The following is a 19648-nucleotide window of genomic DNA, read 5'->3' as shown; positions in this document are numbered from 1 at the left end:
TTCAAATAATTATTTTTATACTATAGAGGTTATAATATGTGTTTAATTTTGCTCAAACTGTGGTTGGAGATAGAAAACAGAACTCCTGAGCGGACAGCAACAAACCCCTCATTTAAGGCTTAGCGATATTGAATACTATCATTTTTTTTTAGTACTGCAGCTAAATTTAATGCCACATGAAAAAACAAAATCAAACGCAGACGAAGTCGCGGACAACAGCTAGTTAAGGAATATATTAGTAAAAGGCGGCCGAATTCGTGCTATTTCTTCCAGACAGTATAAAGGCGCGCGAATATTTTGCGTAGAATGGAAGTGGAGAGTTTGGAGCTGGGTCTGAGTATCAATTGGAGTAAGTTAAAGCTAATGATAGTTAACCACATTAAGAAACTTCCGAAAATCTGAAGTATTCTTTTTATAGAGACTGTAGAAGTATCATCATCACATCAACCCATTGCCGTCCCACTACAGAGCACGTGTCTCCTCCCACAAATAGAAGGGGTTAAGGCCGGAAAACACTACGCTGGCCCAGTGCGGATTGGTGGTCTCCACCCACCTTTGAGAACATTATGTAGAACTCTTAGGCATGTAGGTTTCCTCATTATGTTTTCCTTCACCGTTGAAGCAAGTGATATTTTAATTAATTAAAACGCACAAAACTAATTATCTTATAAATAATTCGAGATCCGTGCTGGGATACGAACTTCAATAGTTTATAGCAGGCAAGCTGTAATGGGTGGGTTACCTTTCTCCTTCATGCTGCAGATACTCGAAAGACGCTTCTTTGGTGATAAGGTCTTGATGTCTGATGATTGATCGAATGAAGAAACGATAGTCTGTCACTTCCTGGCCCTTCTTGACCTACAAAGTAAAATTTTTAACATTTTAAAATCCACGAAAATAGAAATTCCGCGAACAAGATACATCTGTAAGTTGTCGAGGAGTTAAGTAGAGCACTATCCTACATGCAGTGTCATTAATAAATATTCAAATCGATTAGACAAGTAGAACTAATAATAATATCAATTTTATGGCTGAAGTTCCAACACCAGCTGAAGATCTCACAATCCTCAAATGAGTTAACAAACATTGGTCAAATATAATCTAACAACTATCGCGTTTTAACATTCATCGAGCCGTGAAAGTTAAAACTTGATTTAATGGTTACAGAGAACAGCTGCAGAAAACACTCATCACCTTCTGTGTGAGTGCAATTCTATTAGCCAAAAAAAATGAGGCGGTATTAAAACAATTCTAAACTGTGCGCAGGGCGAAAAATGTTAATTCCTATGCACTGTCACATTCTGTAAGTCAAGGTCATCTTTAATGTATTGCTAAAGTATTTAATTACCTTTGCTTTGCCCAAGTACAGATGCATTTTCTGGTTGCTAGTGGGTAGTGCTTCTAGATCGTAGCTTCTCATGCGGTATAGCTCAAGTTGGAAAGCGGAGGCCGGCTCCAAGTGGCGGTAAATTGTGTCTTCTGTGAAGTCGTTTCGAGCTCGGTACGTGAAGAATTTGGGAAATTGGCGCCTGGGGAGAAAGGAACGTTATAATGAGATGATACCTAAAATCCAATTTGGCCACGCTATGCTTATTGGCTGACATCTACTATGTTAGCACGACTATTTTAGGTTCCACCGAGGGCCACTTCTGCAATATCATTACAGTAGTAGGAGTTTTTTTTTTTCTTGTTTAAATTAAATAAATCCAATTTGAATATACAGACCGACTCTCCTTTATCAAATTTACGTGACGCGAATGTTAAATTAAACAAGCTTTTACCATAGTAAAAGCTCCAGGCGTAAATTGCATTTATGACCACCGTTCGCGTTCCACGTAGTTAAGAAGAGCCAAGAGGTAATTTCAATCGTTAAAATTGAAACACGTCTCGTCAAAGTAAAGAAGGTTTGTTACGGAGGCTTTTCAATAAGAAAGTATCCTACTTGATAAGCAGCATGAAGGTGATGCGGCGGACACGTTTCTGATGCAGTTCTCGCGCGTGCACGCGGCAGAACTGTCCGAAGCGACGCGACACAGCAATGTCGTCGCTTTCTCCTGTATCCCTTATCCCGATCATTAGGATGTGGATCGGCTCCAATGGCTGCAAGACGAAATATTTATTATGAAAACTCAGTGTTATTTTACAAATGTTTAATAACCTACAAATAATATTATTTCTACCTTTTCAGCAAAACAACTTGAGTAAAACAACGTTTATACTATTCAGCCGAAAAGCAAGAATAATAAGTTAAAACGAAAATATATTGGGTAAAAGAGGAGCCGGTTACTTACAACTTCATCCTCGATATTCGGTTTGAGATCGTGACCGACGTTTATGCTTGTACTGTCCCGATTTTCACTGCCTTCCTGAAGGGCTTGCAAGTCCTGGTGACATAACAATACTATTAATAAATCAACCAATCAGAGCGGTGGAATACGCACAGCGAAATACTAAAATGTTAACAAATTAATAGGGCCATCTCAATAAAACAAAAATGTGAAAAGCAAGTAAGTTAAAAGTAATTATAGTAATTAAGGTTTTTGAAGATACGTTTTCAAGCGTGGAAACGCGGTTGTATATGCAAAATGAGCAAAACTCTTTCTTTAGTGGCAAAGCTTGACGATGAAAATCAAAAGTATCTAGATAATCTTCTAATATATCTACTACACATTAAACAATAACTCCGTAGATTGAGTTTATGTCAGATCTATGGTCTATGGTTATTTTCTTGGGTTGTCATAAGTTACTTACTAAGCTCTGATCATACTGACACATATCCCACGCGTGACGCGGCACGCGCATTAGTAGAGTTCCATTCGCTTGCTCGCTTAGTCTCTTACCAGATGCAATATCCCACAGTTATTTTTTGTTACGTAATGCAGGAATGTGTGTCTTAACTTTGACGACGAACTTATACTAATTTTAAAGAAAAATTACAATATGATTCAAGATATTATCTTGATTGACACAATCCGATCGGCACGAGCGACTTGCATCCCTCGCGGAATTTGCCTTTGCGCCCATAAATAGTTTTAATCCCTTTTTAGAGGTTTGCTTACGTTATCACTGCTGTTTATGTTCCTTAAACAAGTCAAGGTTTGTAAAAGATTAGTCAGTCAATTTTGGTTAGAACATACCTCTCGTCTTACAGTTGCGGAACTGGCAAAATCGTGAACCAAGTCGAGCAACTCATCCGAATACTCCTTGAATTGCTCGAAAGAGTTGAAAGATGCCAACGCTCCCGTCCTATGATGACATTTTCGCATGGCAGCGGTAGAAAGTTCTGCTGGAACACCTTCCTGATCCTGCGCTGAAGCTAGTTCGATTTCCGATTGACTGATTGGGATCCTGCAACAAAACATATTGTTGAAAAAGTTTCGGCAAAAGTTCCCTTTAAGGTCATCGCGTTTCCGAACTAAACTATATGTCCTGTACTTGAAATGAATGACAGATACTATTATTACCTAAAAGTAGTTACACGTGTATATTAAACGTGACGTATATATTAAACTTTTTTGTGTTTATCTCGTGAAATCTTAACGTTTCAAATCATCTCATCCTTTGTTTTTTGCAGAATAAACGTTAACGAATACGGTAACTTTGCCCAGAATAAAAAAAAAAACAGTTAAACGGGACAAAGTTACGGGTCTGACATTAATCCGTCTCATTTTAACACTAGGTTTTATCTGAGCGAAGTATACTCTATAGATATAAGCCTAAAAGTACCATAATGTAGTAAAGAATTAAATGTGCTAATAAAGAAACCTAACTTTACGACATTCAAACCTAGTAATTTAGTTAAGTTAACAGAAATATATGACTGTTTAATAAAATAGTCTGAAAATACATCAAAGACCATTTTACTCGTTCTTAAAGTTCTAATGTACAGACCTGTTAGGATGTCCAGTGGGCAGGATGAACTGGAAGTGCACGACGCCCAGTTCTCCGGACAGAGCCAAGTGCTGCAGGCACGTTATGTCATACGACGTGTACGCTCTCCGGACGTACACTTCTAGGGCCGCGTTGCATACCTGTGGGCGAAGTGTTATTTATTATTTTTCACTAACAGTTCGATTCAAACTTTATGGCTTCTCGAACTTAGTGCATTTTTGTGCACAGAATTCAATATTCAATATCAGTCAAACAGCGGGAAGGCACAGTTGACTACTCTTCTGCTTCCACTATGACACAAAGTTGAAATCATAAATTTTAATGATGACGTCACAGGGAGCCGTTGGACGCAAACTACACATAACCTTGGATTTTGAAACTCCCTACAAAACGACTACGTGCAGCATTGGCATTCCATCGGTTGACATTATGATAATCGCTTTTTACAGGCTGCTTTTCTAACTAAGCCACAGTCCTGGTACCATCGATGCTTAGAATTATATGCCTCCGAACAACCTTTGGTCAACTGTTAGCCCTATCTAGTAAAAAACATTGCAGTTACGACCTTATTTTTATGGGTCCATACTACTAATGAACAACACACTGTTTTATATCAATTAGAAAATAATATTAGCGCCAATTAGTTATGTAACGACCTAGTTGATGATTTGGTTAATAGACAGTAAAAAAATATTTATATTATGATCAATTACAACACAAACGCATTGATTCTTCTGAATAATTCTTTACATAAATTATCATTCTTAACTGAAATAATGACAGCACAGATAAGAAATCTACGATCTATCAAAAGAGTCGCTTAACAACTCTCTTCAAGAAAGATGTAAATATCTGCATAAAACTTACCGCAGCATTCGTATGATAGAAGAAATCGTGTAGGATGTCGAAAATGGATGTCTCCGACAGTATTAGCTTCTGCAGGTTCTCCGGATGGAAGTCATGCCCATACATGTCCACGGCTGATAGGAAAATGGACTCCATTTGGTTGTGACGGAGTTCATACGCCGGTTGGTGAGCAGCTATTAACACCTGGAAATATGGTTTTATATTAATACCTTATTATATGATAGACCTTTCACCTCTTGGGTGAATATCGGTTGATATTAAGACGTAGATTCACTACAAACAGACAAACATTACTTTTCAAGAGCTTATAGTTGAACTACTACTCAAATAAGTGAATTAGTGTACACAACAGATTTAAAGCTTAAGTTATAGTGTTATTTTGTAAAAGTAGATTTCAAAACCAAATATAACAGGTTTCTTATTCCTTGTGATTAAAATGGTCCTTCGAGCCGGATAATTTCTTTTATAACATTGTACTGCTTTGCTGGTCATATTTAACCACGCTATGGTGACAGCACTGGGCCAGAGATTATGTCCTATATTATAGTCCATATATAGTAGGGTTTATTGTTTTATTTCATTGTTATATTGTAGTTTAGCAATTCCAACGAAAATGGGCTGCCTGAAATTAAAAGCTTAGTACCAACCTGCGCGTTTTTACACTTTATTGTTTTGATAAACAAGAAGATTATTGTTTTATAAGGAATAGTATATTATATTTGCGTTATCAAACAATCTCACCTGTCTAGCTCTGAGAGCTACTCGACTGTGCTCTGCGCGATGCAACGACGTCAGTTCGTTAAGTGTCGCCGCCAATTCGTCGGTGAGTCCGGGCTCATTTGACCAGAGATGGTCTATTAGCATTGTCACCTATTAAAAAAACGAAAAGTAAAGCTCATCAGTTTGAAGGATTAGCCCCACGTACTTTCTCCTCCTCCTAAATCCCTCACTTGGAGCTTAGGCATAAACAGACCATCGTTGTGAGGTAGTTAGTTTTAAAGTTGTTGATGCGCCTTCACTGTTTACAGAGTAAATAAGAGCTACATATCACCTAAGATGGTCATACCACACCATAATTTCTTGATGAAATTGTGGTCAAAGGCGAGTTTATAATCGAAAATACACAAGACTTCTGGCGAATGTGAAACATCGAAACTATTTTATGCAGAATATACGTTTGAAACGATAGTTTAGTAAAGAAAATAATTATGGCATATTCGAAATTTTTTGTTATTAAAAACAAAAGACCTGTAATTTAAAAAAATCCTACGAAATGAGTGTAGTGACGTATTATAAAGATCGCAGACAGCACATCTCATCTTTCAAACATGTTAAGTAACACCCAGTAGTTTTAGCTCACCAGTAAATTCTTCTTGGCGACTTGGTTGTGCGAGAATATGATGTTTGCGACGGCTTGCATATCGTCCTTGTAGCGGTCACGCAGAGCCATAACGCACTTGTCATAGGAGCCTACGAATTTATGACAATTAACAATTATTAATATGAGAAACGTTGGTCATGAAATAGTAGCACAGAATTTGTGTATGGCATGTCCTCATAGCTTAAGGTTTTACGTTACCAGATAACTACATATTTATCACATTCAATTCGAACAATCAAAAAATATGTTTAAGCGTTGCTGTTTTTGTTATTTAACATTATATAAAACAATTCATATTAAACTTTATTTGCTATACTCTGCAAAAAGCAGAAGAATCTGTGAGGTCAAAAAAATCCTCCGCAATGTATTCTCGACGCACGTGTCGCTCCTACACCGAAGCATGAAGGAAATGTTGACAATGAATAATAGGCTAAAGGAATTTAAATTATGTATCACTGCATATGATGGAATCCCGCAAACGCCTGCTAATTTCCAATAATAAATAAAACTTGTCGTTCGCCAACTGTGCGAAAGAGACAAAATACGTAAAATGTAGTGAGCTTGCGTCACTTACCCAACTGGAAGTTGCTCTCGACTTGATAATACTGCTTCAGCAGATCGTGTACGGCAGCCTTCATCCTACCGCGTATACCGTTCCTACAAAAACCGTAATTTTAAAACCATACGTTTTCCACTGTACAACTCAAACCTTACACTCACTTCGACATTCGAGCTATCTTATCAAACCCATAAATATGCAAATATGTTTCGAAACCATACGCCGTTAATCCATCATAATTAAGCCCCAGAAAGATTATGAATACAAAGATAGGTGTCATTAATAGCCTATAACAGTCCACTGCTGGACTAAAGTGCTAAAGAGTTCACGCTAGGCAGACGGGTTGGTGATCGCAGTAGATGGCTCATAGCATAGATGGCTCATAGATGGATGGATAGCAGCGTCCTCTGCTGACTGCCATCTCCGTTATATTCCCTTAGTCGCCTCGTACGACACTCGCGGAGAGAGATGATATGACAACTGTATTTGGATCTGCCGTTACCATAAGGCACAGCAAAACACGATTAAAAAAAAATTGTTATTATTTACAAAAAGATTCGATTTGGTCCCACCATCTTTCTACCATATTATAGTGAGGCATCTTAAGGATTTGCACCGTTTCTTAGTAGAAATCGAGCATGTACCTCGTTTTTAATACGTAACAAAAATAAATACTGGAATGCCCTTCCGTCTTAAATGTCCCGTGTTCCGAAGTGGTTCAAATGATATCATCACTAAACCAATGAGGCAATAAAAAGTAAATGTGTTATAGTGTAGTTACTTCTATTTATGCTTTAAAATTAAAACCAGCGAAGAATGGCTATTGATTTCACAAATTCTTATATTACAAAAATACATAGAATCTCTGCCATCACATCAGATATAAAAGCGTCATTTTTAGTTTTTCTTCAACTATTATTTTTATCACAGCAAAATTTACCGGTTACAAATATATTAATAGGTATTAGAGAAATCGGCTAAAGATGGTCAGAATTGACATTTCTGCCTTATCTAAAATTATATAAAAATCTCATTTTGCAAATTGAAAAATGGAATAATTCTATCAAATTAGTGTATTGTCATCGATCCTCGATATATCTACAAAGTTTGAACGAAATCACACCATTTGAAGTGGTTCAAAATAAAGTCCAAAGGAGTCGGTTACAAACATACAGGTGAAGCTAATATAAAGTGTGTAAACAACAAGGAATCTCCGCATTCTACCTATAATGAGGGTAACCTTTAAATAAAGAGTGAAGACAGTACAGTACCTGTATCTCTGCACCAGAACCACTAGCGCCTGAGTGCTCATGAAGAAGACGTCTCGGTCCGAACGCTTGGCCAACGACGCTGCGTGACTGAAAAATAGAATTTCTTTAAAAATATGTTTACCTGTTTATGCTTTTTAAATCTGCTACCTCATCATCATATAAACCCATTACCGACCCGCTGCAAGGCACTTGTATCCGCCCACAATGTGAAGGTGTTAAGGCCGTAGTACACCAATCTCGCCCAGTTCGGATTGGTGGACTCCACACACCTTTGCGAACATTATGAAGATCTCAGGAATACAGATTTCCTCACGATGCTTTTCTTCACCGTTGAAGCTAGTGATATTTTAATTGCTTAAAACGCACATAACTTCGAAATATAAGAGGTGCGTGCCGGTATCCGAGAATTCGAACTCGGGTCCCGAAAGTAAAATTGAAGTTCTGCCCACCAGGCTATCATTCAGGTTACAATATGTAATGCAGGAAACCGCATCTAAATCTGACCACTCGTCTTTAAGGAATGGCATTACTGGCCCACTATAGAGCATGGGTCTCCTCAAAACACAGCTTTAGGTCGTAGTCTTCCGCACTGGTAAAGTTCAATAGGGTATAGGTTGGGATATTTGTGAATTCTATTGAGATCTCTAAGGTTTCCTTACGATTTCCTTCACCGTAAAAGCAAGTGACATTTGAAAACTATTTGCTGTTTTCCGAACTGAAGAGCGTGGTTGTCGGTGTAATTACAGTGATACGGAAGTTTTCCTTTCGTACGATTTTTTGATGGTTATTACCATAAGGTCCTGTACGGATAGCACGGGCAAGAGTTATTTTTATCCTCAGGGAAAGGTAAAAATTCTATTTTTCCCACAGCTTTATCAACTCACCGAGCGTTGGCGCACGAGTGGGAGTACGTCTTATAATTTTTTATTTTTTTTAATCCAGTACAAATTAGTCCCTGACTGCAATCTCACCTGGTGGTAAGTGATGATACGGAGTATGGTAGGCATATACCTAGTCAGTTTCTACGCGCCATCGTATGGGAACACTAAATCGCTTAGCGGCACGTCTTTGTCGGCAGGGTGGTAACTAGCCACGGCCGAAACAAACCTGACCAGACTAGACAAAATTCAGAAATTATAAATTCCAAAATTGCCCCTGCCCGAATCGAACCCGGAATTAAGGTTCACAGCGCTCGCCAATGCGCCAGGGAGTTCTTTAAAAATATGTGTAATAATAATCGGGTATAAAATTCGCCTATTGCCGTACTTTAGCAGGTCAACACGTTAATTTTACATCTTGGTCCATCAAAAAATAAGAAAACGCACATCGCTCCGAAATGTTCGTACTGTCTTTGCACTATTATCTACGATATACAAAAGGCCCCAAAAAATCCATCTGTTTGAGCGCAACGTTGGCCTTGACAGACTATCTGGTCGTACTTATAACAAACACTCACTGGTCGATTACACTCGCGATCTGTTGGCTAGGGAACTGCGCTAACACGCTGGTGATGTTCCTCTCATACAGCGCCATCAGTTTGCGCACCTTCTTCTCCACAGAGATCGGTATACGGCCCGATGTGGACGAGAGCACCTAAAAAAACAGCAAAAGTTAAGAACACCCTTGTAAAAGTAATAAAAAAACTTGAAGATATATCATTAAAATAACATGCCTGTACGTGGAACGTACGCATTACAACACAGATTTTTTATGAAGTTATACTTCTTTTGGCGCGTTAGGGAAAAATGGTGATAGTAAATTTTTACGATGCGCGCGCACACCGTCACAAAAAACCGACAATATGAAGTTAGCTATAGTCAACATTTTAGTTTTTCTACTAAAGATTTCACAGTTGACTTTCAATAATTCAAACAATATCTTTTTTCTATTGTTAGTGTAATCTTTTCTACAAACGTAGTAAAAGGCGAAAGAAAAAATTTTTGAAAAGATTTTTATCTTGTTACGCCAAAGAAGTATAACTTATAATGCATAAGTACACACATGTTTAGTTTTAGGAAAATGGTAGAGAAATCTATAACTAAGACTTGAACGAAAATCGGCGTGAATTCAGCGTCATTATTAGGACTCAAGCCCGTTTAAAAATTGTATTGTATTGTATGTCTATGCTTTTGTAATTGTTTCACACGAACACAGGAACATACACTCACAACATTCACGTACAGATGGGCGCACAGACCCATACACACAATCAAATTAACACACACACACATACACACGCGTTCGAGTCAGCATGCTATTCTCACTAAACCGTTAGAGAACTCAACACACCTTTGAAAGTTTCCTTTGTTAAAGTGCACTATATATGATCTCAATGATTGAATCAATGTATGGGAAGGCACTGGCCCCTAAGATACGGGATTTCCTAGTTTAGGGGTCAGGATTCCAAAGATTTATTGTACTGAGTTTTTCTAATAAATATTTTCTATTTCTATTTTCTATTACCTCTTGCAACTCGAGTAGAGGTAGGGAGGGGTCGCGCAGGCTCTGCATAAACTTTTCGACAACTTCGCGTAATCTTGGTGTGTTGTATGGATCCGGCAGACAGTAGCCTAAAATAAAAGTAATAAAGTAAGAAAAATAAAACAACAGGGCATATAACCTCAAAACGTATACAAGTATTCACGGCACTAAGGTGTGTGTGAATTGCGCAGTCGGGTGCCTGCATTCTGAGTCCAAGGTGGTGGGCTCGATTCCCACAACTGGGAAATGTTTGTGTGATGAACATAAATGATTTTCAGCGTCTTGAGTGTTTATCGTATATTATAAGTATTGATGTATATTTCATTCATAAAAATATTCATCTGTCATCTTAGTACTCATAACACAAGCTACGCTTACTTTGGGGCTAGATGGCGATGTGTGTATTGTTGTATTTATTTATGAGGCATGTTGATTTAATATGTCTATGCTTTTGACACCTGATACCCACAAGTGTTACATATGTAATATATAAAACTGCATCAAAATCCGCAATAAAAAGGTAAATTACATTGTTAACTCCTCAAATTTGTAAGCTCCTAATTGAACGTCGGAATCGAATCTATGCCACTAGTCTTAAAGCTCAAATTCGTCCACACTTGGACTTTTGTAAAATCCACGTTAGTTAGTATAGTTAATAGTAATAGCGAGTGACTGAATCTGTACCAGTAATATCTGTACGCTTAGTATAAGTTTTGGATGCTCGCAATCGTGGAGCTAAGTGACGGCCTTACAGAATTTGCGACGCTAAAAATGGTCTCTAAAAACAGTGTAAACATTTCATACTAGTAAAAGACTCCACGATTGCGAGCATCCAAAACTTATACTAAGCGTACAGATATTACTGGTACAGATTCAGTCACTCGCTATTACTATTAACTATGCTAACTAACGTGGATGTGACTTTAGTTTGCATGAATAGTCAATATGTCTTACTATTTATGTGTGTGTGTGTGTGTGTGTGTGTGTGTGTGTGTGTGTGTCTATATGTATGTTTAGGTACATTTTGATTGTGTGCATTCGTGTTTATTAAATGTATTACAGGTACAGGATGAATGTGGTTGTCATATGAAAGATGATGATGATGATGATGATGATGAAGATTTCGACGACTCCCTTAAGTGGGGATCCCGGGTTCAATCCCCGGAAGTGGCAATTTAACAAACTATAATTTCTGTATTTTCTCTGGTCTGGTCTGTTAATGAGCTTCGGCCGTGACTAGTGGCTACCACCCTAACGACAAAGACGTGCAGCTAAGCACTTAATACTAGGTGGGATTGCAGTCAAAGGCTAAATTGTAGTGGATTAAAAAAAAAAAAAAAAAACTTACCGGCGAGGGTGTTCTCCAATGCGCATTTATACTTGTTGTGCGCGTGATTCAGTTTGTCGGAAACCTGCGGGTGGTCCTCTATCACGAACTGGCCTTTGTAGGGTTGTGCCGTGGTCACTAGTGATGGGTCATCGAGCTCTGGGAGAAAAGTAAAATAATGAAAATTTGAAAAAAAAACTTTTGCAGCATCTGGTAAGCTAAATATAACTGCTAGTATATAGAACCATTTACTACTTACATAATGCAAAAACCGTGTCAAAACAGCAAAGTAGTTATCAGAAAAATTGTATCAAAGTGAAAAGAGTTTCTCGATGAAGGAAGGTAAGAAATATATTTACCCAAGGTCCCCATAAGAGTGCCCATTTCCAGCACTGCACCAGGTCTCAGGGACCACGTCACGTTGCCGGACTCTGGCGCTGATAAAGTCATCACCATCTTCATCACCTGGTGAACAAAACCATAAATTAAGGGACAGATAAAGAATAATTATGATAATAATTAAGATAAATAATAATATATAATGTGTATTTTTAGACCAAAAATTTAGTTTTTTAGGAGATTTAGGTGCATCAGAATTGGTACCGTAGACTGTGCAAAATCGTGAATCTAGAAGCTTTGATACTTTCAATTCTGAATTTACCTTGAATTACATCGCAGCCTACAAAAACTGTGTCGTAAACTTTTAAAGCAAAATTCGACAATATAGACTGCCATTATTGATTTTAAGGTATTATACAGGTACAATAGTAGTCTGTTTACAATATTGACGGCCGATTGGCGCAGTTTGCAGCGGCCCTGCTTTCTCCATTCCCACAACTGGAAAATTTTTGTGTGATGAGCGTGAATGTTTCTCAGTGTCTGGGTGTTCATATGTATACTATAAGTATTTATGTATATTATTCATAAAAAAAATCATCAGTCCTCTCAGTACCCATAACATAAGCTATGCTTACTTTGGGGCTAAATGGCGATGTGTGCGTTGTCGTAGTATATAAATTAAAAATAAATAAATAGGCTGAGCTGGTATGATACGAGGTGAGATTTGATGAGATATTATGAAGTTTGCTACAATCTGTAATTCGTAAGTAAAACACAGACGCATTAAACTAACACTGACTTTATTTGTCATTTATATTTAGACTTCCTATTTATATTGACGGAACTGACCTCAATTTCGGCATACGGTTGTCCCTTATCCACGTGGCCGCCGTCTTCTACCAGGGTGTTAATCAGTTTGCCGGCGGAAGGAGCGCGTAGTTTAGATGGATCCTTCTCTTTCTCGAAGACAACCGTTTGATTCCCGATCACGATCCGATATTTGTCGACTTCATCCCTGAGGTAAGTTGTGTAGGAAGCGCCGTCGACTGATAGAAGTGTCCCTAGGAAAAAGTAACCAAGATTTTTAAATATTGGATAGGAGCAGGCGTTACTAACAAAGTTAGGCGTTGACTTAACAATTGTTCATTGTAAAGTCAACATCTACTGAGGTTTCGGAGCGAAACGTGCTTAGAGGGTGCAGTGGCGGAGCTCTTTTTGGTGTGGAGTGTAAGGATTGGAGAAATTATAAATTTTACGCGGAGTATAGCCAATTAAGCTTAATTTTCATAATGATTTTTAAGCAGCTTTCTTCATTCGGTGTATTCTCATTTCAAATACAAAATTTAGACAGCCCATTGGCGCAGTGGGCAGCGACGCGGCATTCTGAGTCAGTAAAAAAATAACAGACTATGAGGAACATAAATTATAACTCCTTAATTCATTCCAAATCACAAAACAAAAAATTTGAAAAGCAACTAAAACAATGGAGTAGAAATTAAAATAGCGATACTCAATCAAGTGGGGTCTATTATGAAAAATAAGCTTAATTTGCTATAGTCCGCGAAAAGCAGAAGAATCTGTATGGTGTAATTTATAATTTCTTCAATTCTTATACTCCACACCAAACAGATCGATCTTCGGCAATGTACCCTCTACGCACGTTTCGCTCCGAAACCTGAGCATCCTCAGGAGATGTTGACTTAACAATCAATAATTGTTAAGTGAAAAATGACTATGGCAAATTAATCTTAATTTTCATAATATATCATGTATTACAGCAGAGTAACGCCTGCTTCTATCCAATAAGTGGGGTCTAAATTGTTTTCATTGTAATTGACGGACCCAGGAAATTGTATATCTGTTCGTAAGTAGAAAACTATCACTTATAAACAGCAATTCTTCGTAGGGCATGCAAGGAACACGTCCTAGGAAATGCTACCCTGTGTCCATCGACCAAGTGCCTGTAATTACATCGGCAACCACACCTTCCGACACTCACACAACATTGATGCTTTGCGAAAGAAATAAGCATGGCGATAGTATTTCCCAAGATGTGCTCCGTCACAAAAATGTCTATTACTACTAAAGATCATTATCAAATTACGACACAGGTATTTTGAACCCCTATCCCTGAATTTTGCATCGTTTTACAACTTTAATGTTCTGATTAATTTAAGATCGCCATTTCAAATGTTTCAAAGTCACGACGGACAAATTATAATTCAAGGTCATCTAAAGTACTCACCCCCATCAGTCAACTTGTGGACTTCCAACTCCTTAAAACTGCCGTTCATCGCAATGAAGTAAGACGTAGGGCCGGACTTGGTCACGCTGACCTTGTATTTATGGCCGCTGTGTATCAGCTCCACTTCCACGCTGTTGGACAGTTGGCCCGAACCTTGGATTTGACCTCTGGCAGAAAATAGGGTAATTTTAGAGTTTAAACCGTATTAAGTTAATTTATAGTGAATTAATTTTCATCAATAGTCTTTAACAACCCATTGCTTTACTAAAGGCTTCTCCGAATGTGAGGGTTTGCCCAAAACGACTTCGCTGGGCAGACGGGTTGGTGATTGCAATATATATGGGTGTAGTAGCAAGGAGCACGCTGCTGTCCATTCTATGTTATATTCGCTTAGTCGCCTAGTACGACACCCGCGGGACAAGCAGAGCTGGTGACAAATGCATTCTAATCTGACGTCATAACAAAGCACAGAAAGTTCATATTATCTTGCAATAAATGGGTTCCATACTTGTCGGGCAATCACCGATGAAAATTCAAGTGAGATTCACCGTTAATTACAGTTTAAGTATATTTACAGTCTATGCAGTTATAGAATCCTTGAAAAAAACCATAATTATTACGACGTTTGAATTACTTTTGGTTGAACACGGTAATTATGCCAATTCTTTTAAAAACAAATATCTATATTTATCTAAATTTACCAGTATAACAATAGTGTTGTCCTGTTCCACATAGAGCTGCGAACTTAGGTTTTATATACCACTGGATTGGAATCAATGTCGCAAAGGAAAGTGATTCTTGAAAGTGTTATTTCTGCTAGACTAACAATTTAAAGCAACGCAAAATTAATACGGAATCATGTATTTTCGTCGAGCAAGTACTTCTATAAAATCTGAGTAGATACCTACCTAAAAGGAGCGGCTAGTACGTTGCTTATAACATTTATTACTCACTTCTCCAAAGCACTTTTAAACTCTTGGAAGTTTGCCGTGATAATATTGTCAGCTATGAGAATTGATCCGCACAGAACTCCCAGCATTATGTCTGGCTTCTCCGATTGTACCTGCAGGATTTTAAGATAATCATATATCATGAATCAAGTTATTCATATATTATTTGCTAGTACGTATGGGTATCATCGTGCGAGAATGACATCGGCGCGTACTAGCGCAGGTCAAATTGATGCATTGATGCATTCATTGGTTGCGTGGAAATTTGAGCTTTAAGTCGAGGTCAACCATCAAAAATTCGCATTAGGGTGAGCAAGTTAAATGGAGATCAAGGAGCCTCCTTATATAAAACAATATGGGTCAATCATCATCATCGTTATCAACGCATTTCCAACCTTCTACATGACACTTCTCCAATGCCACATTGGTAAAGGTTACGTGCCCTTGAGAGACAGTTTTCTCAAGGGCACGTAAACTTTACCAATGGCATGCAGGTTTCCTAACGATGTTTTCCTTCAGTGTTAAAGAAAGTGACATTTCATTGCTTAAAAAGCCCAGAATTTCGAAAATTTAGAGGTCGTTACAGAGTACTGAGGCAACAATAACTTTTTTTATGTATCAGCATCTGTAATACTGAATACGTACGTATTTCAAAAATATACCCCAATTAGTTATAGTACTAAAGGAAACACATTACATACATACTAAAGGAATACAATATAAGTCAAAGCCGTTCTGGTGATTAGTTTCCAGATTTGAAAATTTGTAAGCTATATTTTTCTTCGTTCTTTGAGATCACAAAATTAGTAAATATTATTATTTTACTATCGGTATTTTATTTTCCTGTCACATAATATAATTTATCTGAATTACTGACAAAATGAATTAATTTCAAGTAGGCCTAATATAAGCACTTTTGAAACGTGAAGTAACCCACCCTTTCCGCTATAAGGGCGTCCAACCAGCTTGTGTCGATATTGTTCTCCTGGAAGGCCGGAGTCTCCAGCAATGTGATAAGATACTCCACAGTCGTGCGGAAATCTCCTCGAATGCATAGTTCCTTCAGAGCTATTACCAAATTCCTATAAATAAATAGATAAATTAATCTCTATATCTACCTTTTATTTTCATCATGCTTATGCATAGCGAAGCAAAATGTTGACAAAATCTATATTTCTGCTAAATAGAGGCTATTTTTTTTTATTTTGGGATTCATGTGTGTATTTCGAGGGCAAAAATATTTTTTTATAAATATTATTATTCATTTATTTTAAGCAAACTTATGAGTACTTTACAAGCTCTTATTAGACATCAGTATGTTTCTAGTGCCTCTACCACCACGTTCGGAACACAGATTCAACCGCGGAGAAGCCGGCAAGAAACTCATAAGTTTGATCTTTTTCAACATCATTTTACAGTTTAACAAGTTAGTATAGTCCAAACTTTAAGGCGGTCTGGCAATATCAGTACGGATTGGATGGACTAAATCAACATAAGGTCAGAAAAGGCCATCTTGGGGACAGCTTAGACCAAAGTTACTGTCGTCCTGGATTTTCAGTAACATCGTGGGACCAGATTCCCTAACATTCCCAAAGATTCTCAAGAATCCTGTTCCATCCAATTTATCGTCAATAGTGTTTTTTTTAATAATTAATAATTGATGGACCAAGCCTATAAACAGGGCAACACTTCGCGAGGCATGCGAGGAACACATCCTGCAAAGTATTGGTACGTGTCCATGAACCTAAGGCGTAGATTTAAAGCCTCATGTGTCTGTAATTACACCGGCAACCACGTGCTTCAGACCGGAATACTGCTTAGCGGCTGAAATAAGTATGGCTCTTACACAACAAGCCCCACTACCACCAGTGGCGCGTGCACTTGGTTTATTACCAGGGTACGGCAGGAAAATGGCATAAAACGGCAAAAACCCTCGATACGAGATATATATAAATTTTAGGGTATGCACTGTTTTTGTGCATGTATGAAGTGCACGCCACTAATTACACTATTTTACTATTTCTCGTCTACAAAGTCTATAAGCAGTTCCAATATAATAAATAATAACTTATTTGCTAGAATTGTGGATCACAATAAGTTGTTTTACAATAATTAAAATACACTCCTACGCAATCTACTGTCAACGACAGTGTGCAAATTTCTGATTCTAAGGAATAAGATTCAAACTCATTCGGAAAAAGAAAAATAAAAAAAAATAAAAATTAAGGAAATAATAATTATAGTCAAAGATTTCCAGTCAAATTTTAGATCAAATTGTCATTTTGATGGCCAACTGGCGCAGTGGGCAGCGACCCTGCTTTCTGAGTCGTAGGCCGTGGGTTCGATTCCCACAACTGGAAAATGTTTGTGTGACGAACATGATTGTTTTTCAGTGTCTGGGTGTTTATCTGTATATTATAAGTATTTATGTGTATCATATTCATAAAAATATTCATCAGCTATCTTGGTACCCATAACACAAGCTACGCTTACTTTGGGGCTAGACGGTGATGTGTGTATTGTCGTAGTATATTTATTTATTATTATTTATATTTATTTAAATATTCGTTAACACTGTGTAAGTTTGATCGTTAAGTATTGAAAATAACTCTTCTAAAGGTCACACTATCTCCTAGTCCACTGGTATAATGGTCTACTCACTCTCTCGCTTGCTCTCTAGTTTCTCCCCAAGAGAAGCAATGCCCGAACTGTGAGTCCGCAAACTCGTGAAGGCCACCAGAGGCTGCCACGCTGAAGTAGCCCCAAACGTTCTTTGACGATCGGAAGTTCAGTTCTTGGACTGTGCCCGATGAAGGTTTGAAACCTGCAACCAAGGGTAACCGAATGAGGAAAATAATCGGATTTAAAGACTAATCCCAATTATATACCAAATAAATGAAAAGTAAAGAAATTACCAAAATTATTGTATTACAGTTCATTCGCGTTGAGGAAATAGTCCTACTAATTATCATCATAACATCAACTCAATACCGGCCTACTACGGAGCACGGGTCTCCGCCCACAAGTCCAAGCCCAGTGCGGATAGGTGGACTCCACACACCTTTGAGAACATTATGGAGAACTCTTGGGCAAGCAAGTTTCCTCACTATGTTTTCCTTCACCGTTGAAGCAAGTGGTATTTTAAATTCTACCATTTGGTAGAAAATAGTAGTAATCCTTAACATACAGTAGAATGTAAAGTTATATCTCACCTTCGTCAGGGTTTTCAGAAGTTATCCTAGCAGCTATAACGTGCCCCCACGGTGAAGGGCGTTGCCTTGGTTCGTCAAAGTTTATGTTGGTCATGCCCCAGGGTGACTCTCCGTACAGTAGCCTTATATCTTTGATGTGATATAGCGGGAGACCCATTGCGATCTGTTGAAAAATATTTTTTTATAAGTTAGGTTACCTCGATTCAGTTTTTCGTTACATTGATTTTATATAAAATATTTCGAAACGAAAAGTGATTGTCTATATGAGAGTCTTTTTTTTCTTACCTGGCTTTTAATATTTTTGTTTTTAGGTTAATGTATATTTTTAAATAATCAAAAAAAAAAAATGCACCCAAGTACATGATTTTTTTACAGCACTTGTGTTTTTTTTTATATTTTTAAAATATACCCACCACCCTAAAAAGTAATGAAAGTAATATATTTTTACATTATAAGGCAAATTAGAGAAAATGGATGTGGCTATAATTGTTAGGGGATAAACAATGAAGTGCCGTTAGATGACGTGTCGTGACGGTAAATCAAAATACAGTCACAATCCCCCCCTTCCCGCGGGTGTCGTACGAGGCGACTAAGGAAATGTAACTGAGAACCTCAGTGTTACTGCTACCATCTACACCGATCACAAATCCTCCTGGTGGGAGAGGCCTTTATTTATTTTATTTATTTTATTTATACACTTTATTTGTACACCACAAATAGTAAAAAAGAACAATGAACACAACAAAAATAAACTTAGAAAGTAGGATACAAAGTGCGGCCTTATCGCTTAGTAGCGATCTCTTCCAGGCAACCTTAGGATTAGGAAAACCAAGAGAAACTGATTGGTGGGGTGTATTATAATTATATACATACTTACGAACAATTACACACTAATACTTATCAAGATTACACACATAAAATACTAAAAATAATAAATATAAAAAATAATAAACTAATATATACTAAAACATACTTAAATATGAGTAAGAGTTAATCACTGTCGTCTTTATTGCTCAAGATAATGGGCTTTAACAGCTCAAGTAGCTTGAACAATGAATGAATGCTTATAAAACTTAGTTTTATAAAACGGCATGCTCAAAGTCAGCGTACGACAAGAACGTAAAT

General features: G+C 37.5%; 1 protein-coding gene across 7 annotated transcripts in view; it reads right to left on the bottom strand.

Moving 5' to 3' along the window:
- The window catches only part of LOC120627795 (acetyl-CoA carboxylase), a 93335-nt gene that overhangs the window by 20219 nt on the left and 53468 nt on the right, over positions 1-19648 (bottom strand). For all 7 annotated transcript variants that reach the window (XM_039895825.1, XM_039895826.1, XM_039895829.1 and 4 more), the window contains 21 exons: positions 18524-18686; positions 17973-18135; positions 16249-16393; positions 15315-15424; positions 14362-14528; positions 12966-13177; positions 12137-12242; positions 11799-11936; positions 10433-10539; positions 9426-9562; positions 7970-8056; positions 6714-6796; positions 6119-6228; positions 5500-5628; positions 4759-4941; positions 3892-4031; positions 3138-3348; positions 2292-2384; positions 1943-2100; positions 1349-1529; positions 743-858 (listed from right to left, as the gene is read on the bottom strand). In XM_039895825.1, coding sequence (XP_039751759.1) covers positions 743-858; positions 1349-1529; positions 1943-2100; positions 2292-2384; positions 3138-3348; positions 3892-4031; positions 4759-4941; positions 5500-5628; positions 6119-6228; positions 6714-6796; positions 7970-8056; positions 9426-9562; positions 10433-10539; positions 11799-11936; positions 12137-12242; positions 12966-13177; positions 14362-14528; positions 15315-15424; positions 16249-16393; positions 17973-18135; positions 18524-18686 — 2939 coding nt within the window. The remainder of the gene's footprint in view (positions 1-742; positions 859-1348; positions 1530-1942; positions 2101-2291; positions 2385-3137; positions 3349-3891; positions 4032-4758; positions 4942-5499; positions 5629-6118; positions 6229-6713; positions 6797-7969; positions 8057-9425; positions 9563-10432; positions 10540-11798; positions 11937-12136; positions 12243-12965; positions 13178-14361; positions 14529-15314; positions 15425-16248; positions 16394-17972; positions 18136-18523; positions 18687-19648) is intronic.

Source organism: Pararge aegeria, chromosome 12 (assembly GCF_905163445.1).
Source record: "Pararge aegeria chromosome 12, ilParAegt1.1, whole genome shotgun sequence".
Lineage (NCBI taxonomy): Eukaryota > Metazoa > Arthropoda > Insecta > Lepidoptera > Nymphalidae > Pararge > Pararge aegeria.
Note: the sequence above shows the minus strand (reverse complement) of the source record. Positions and strands in the feature narration are given on the sequence as shown.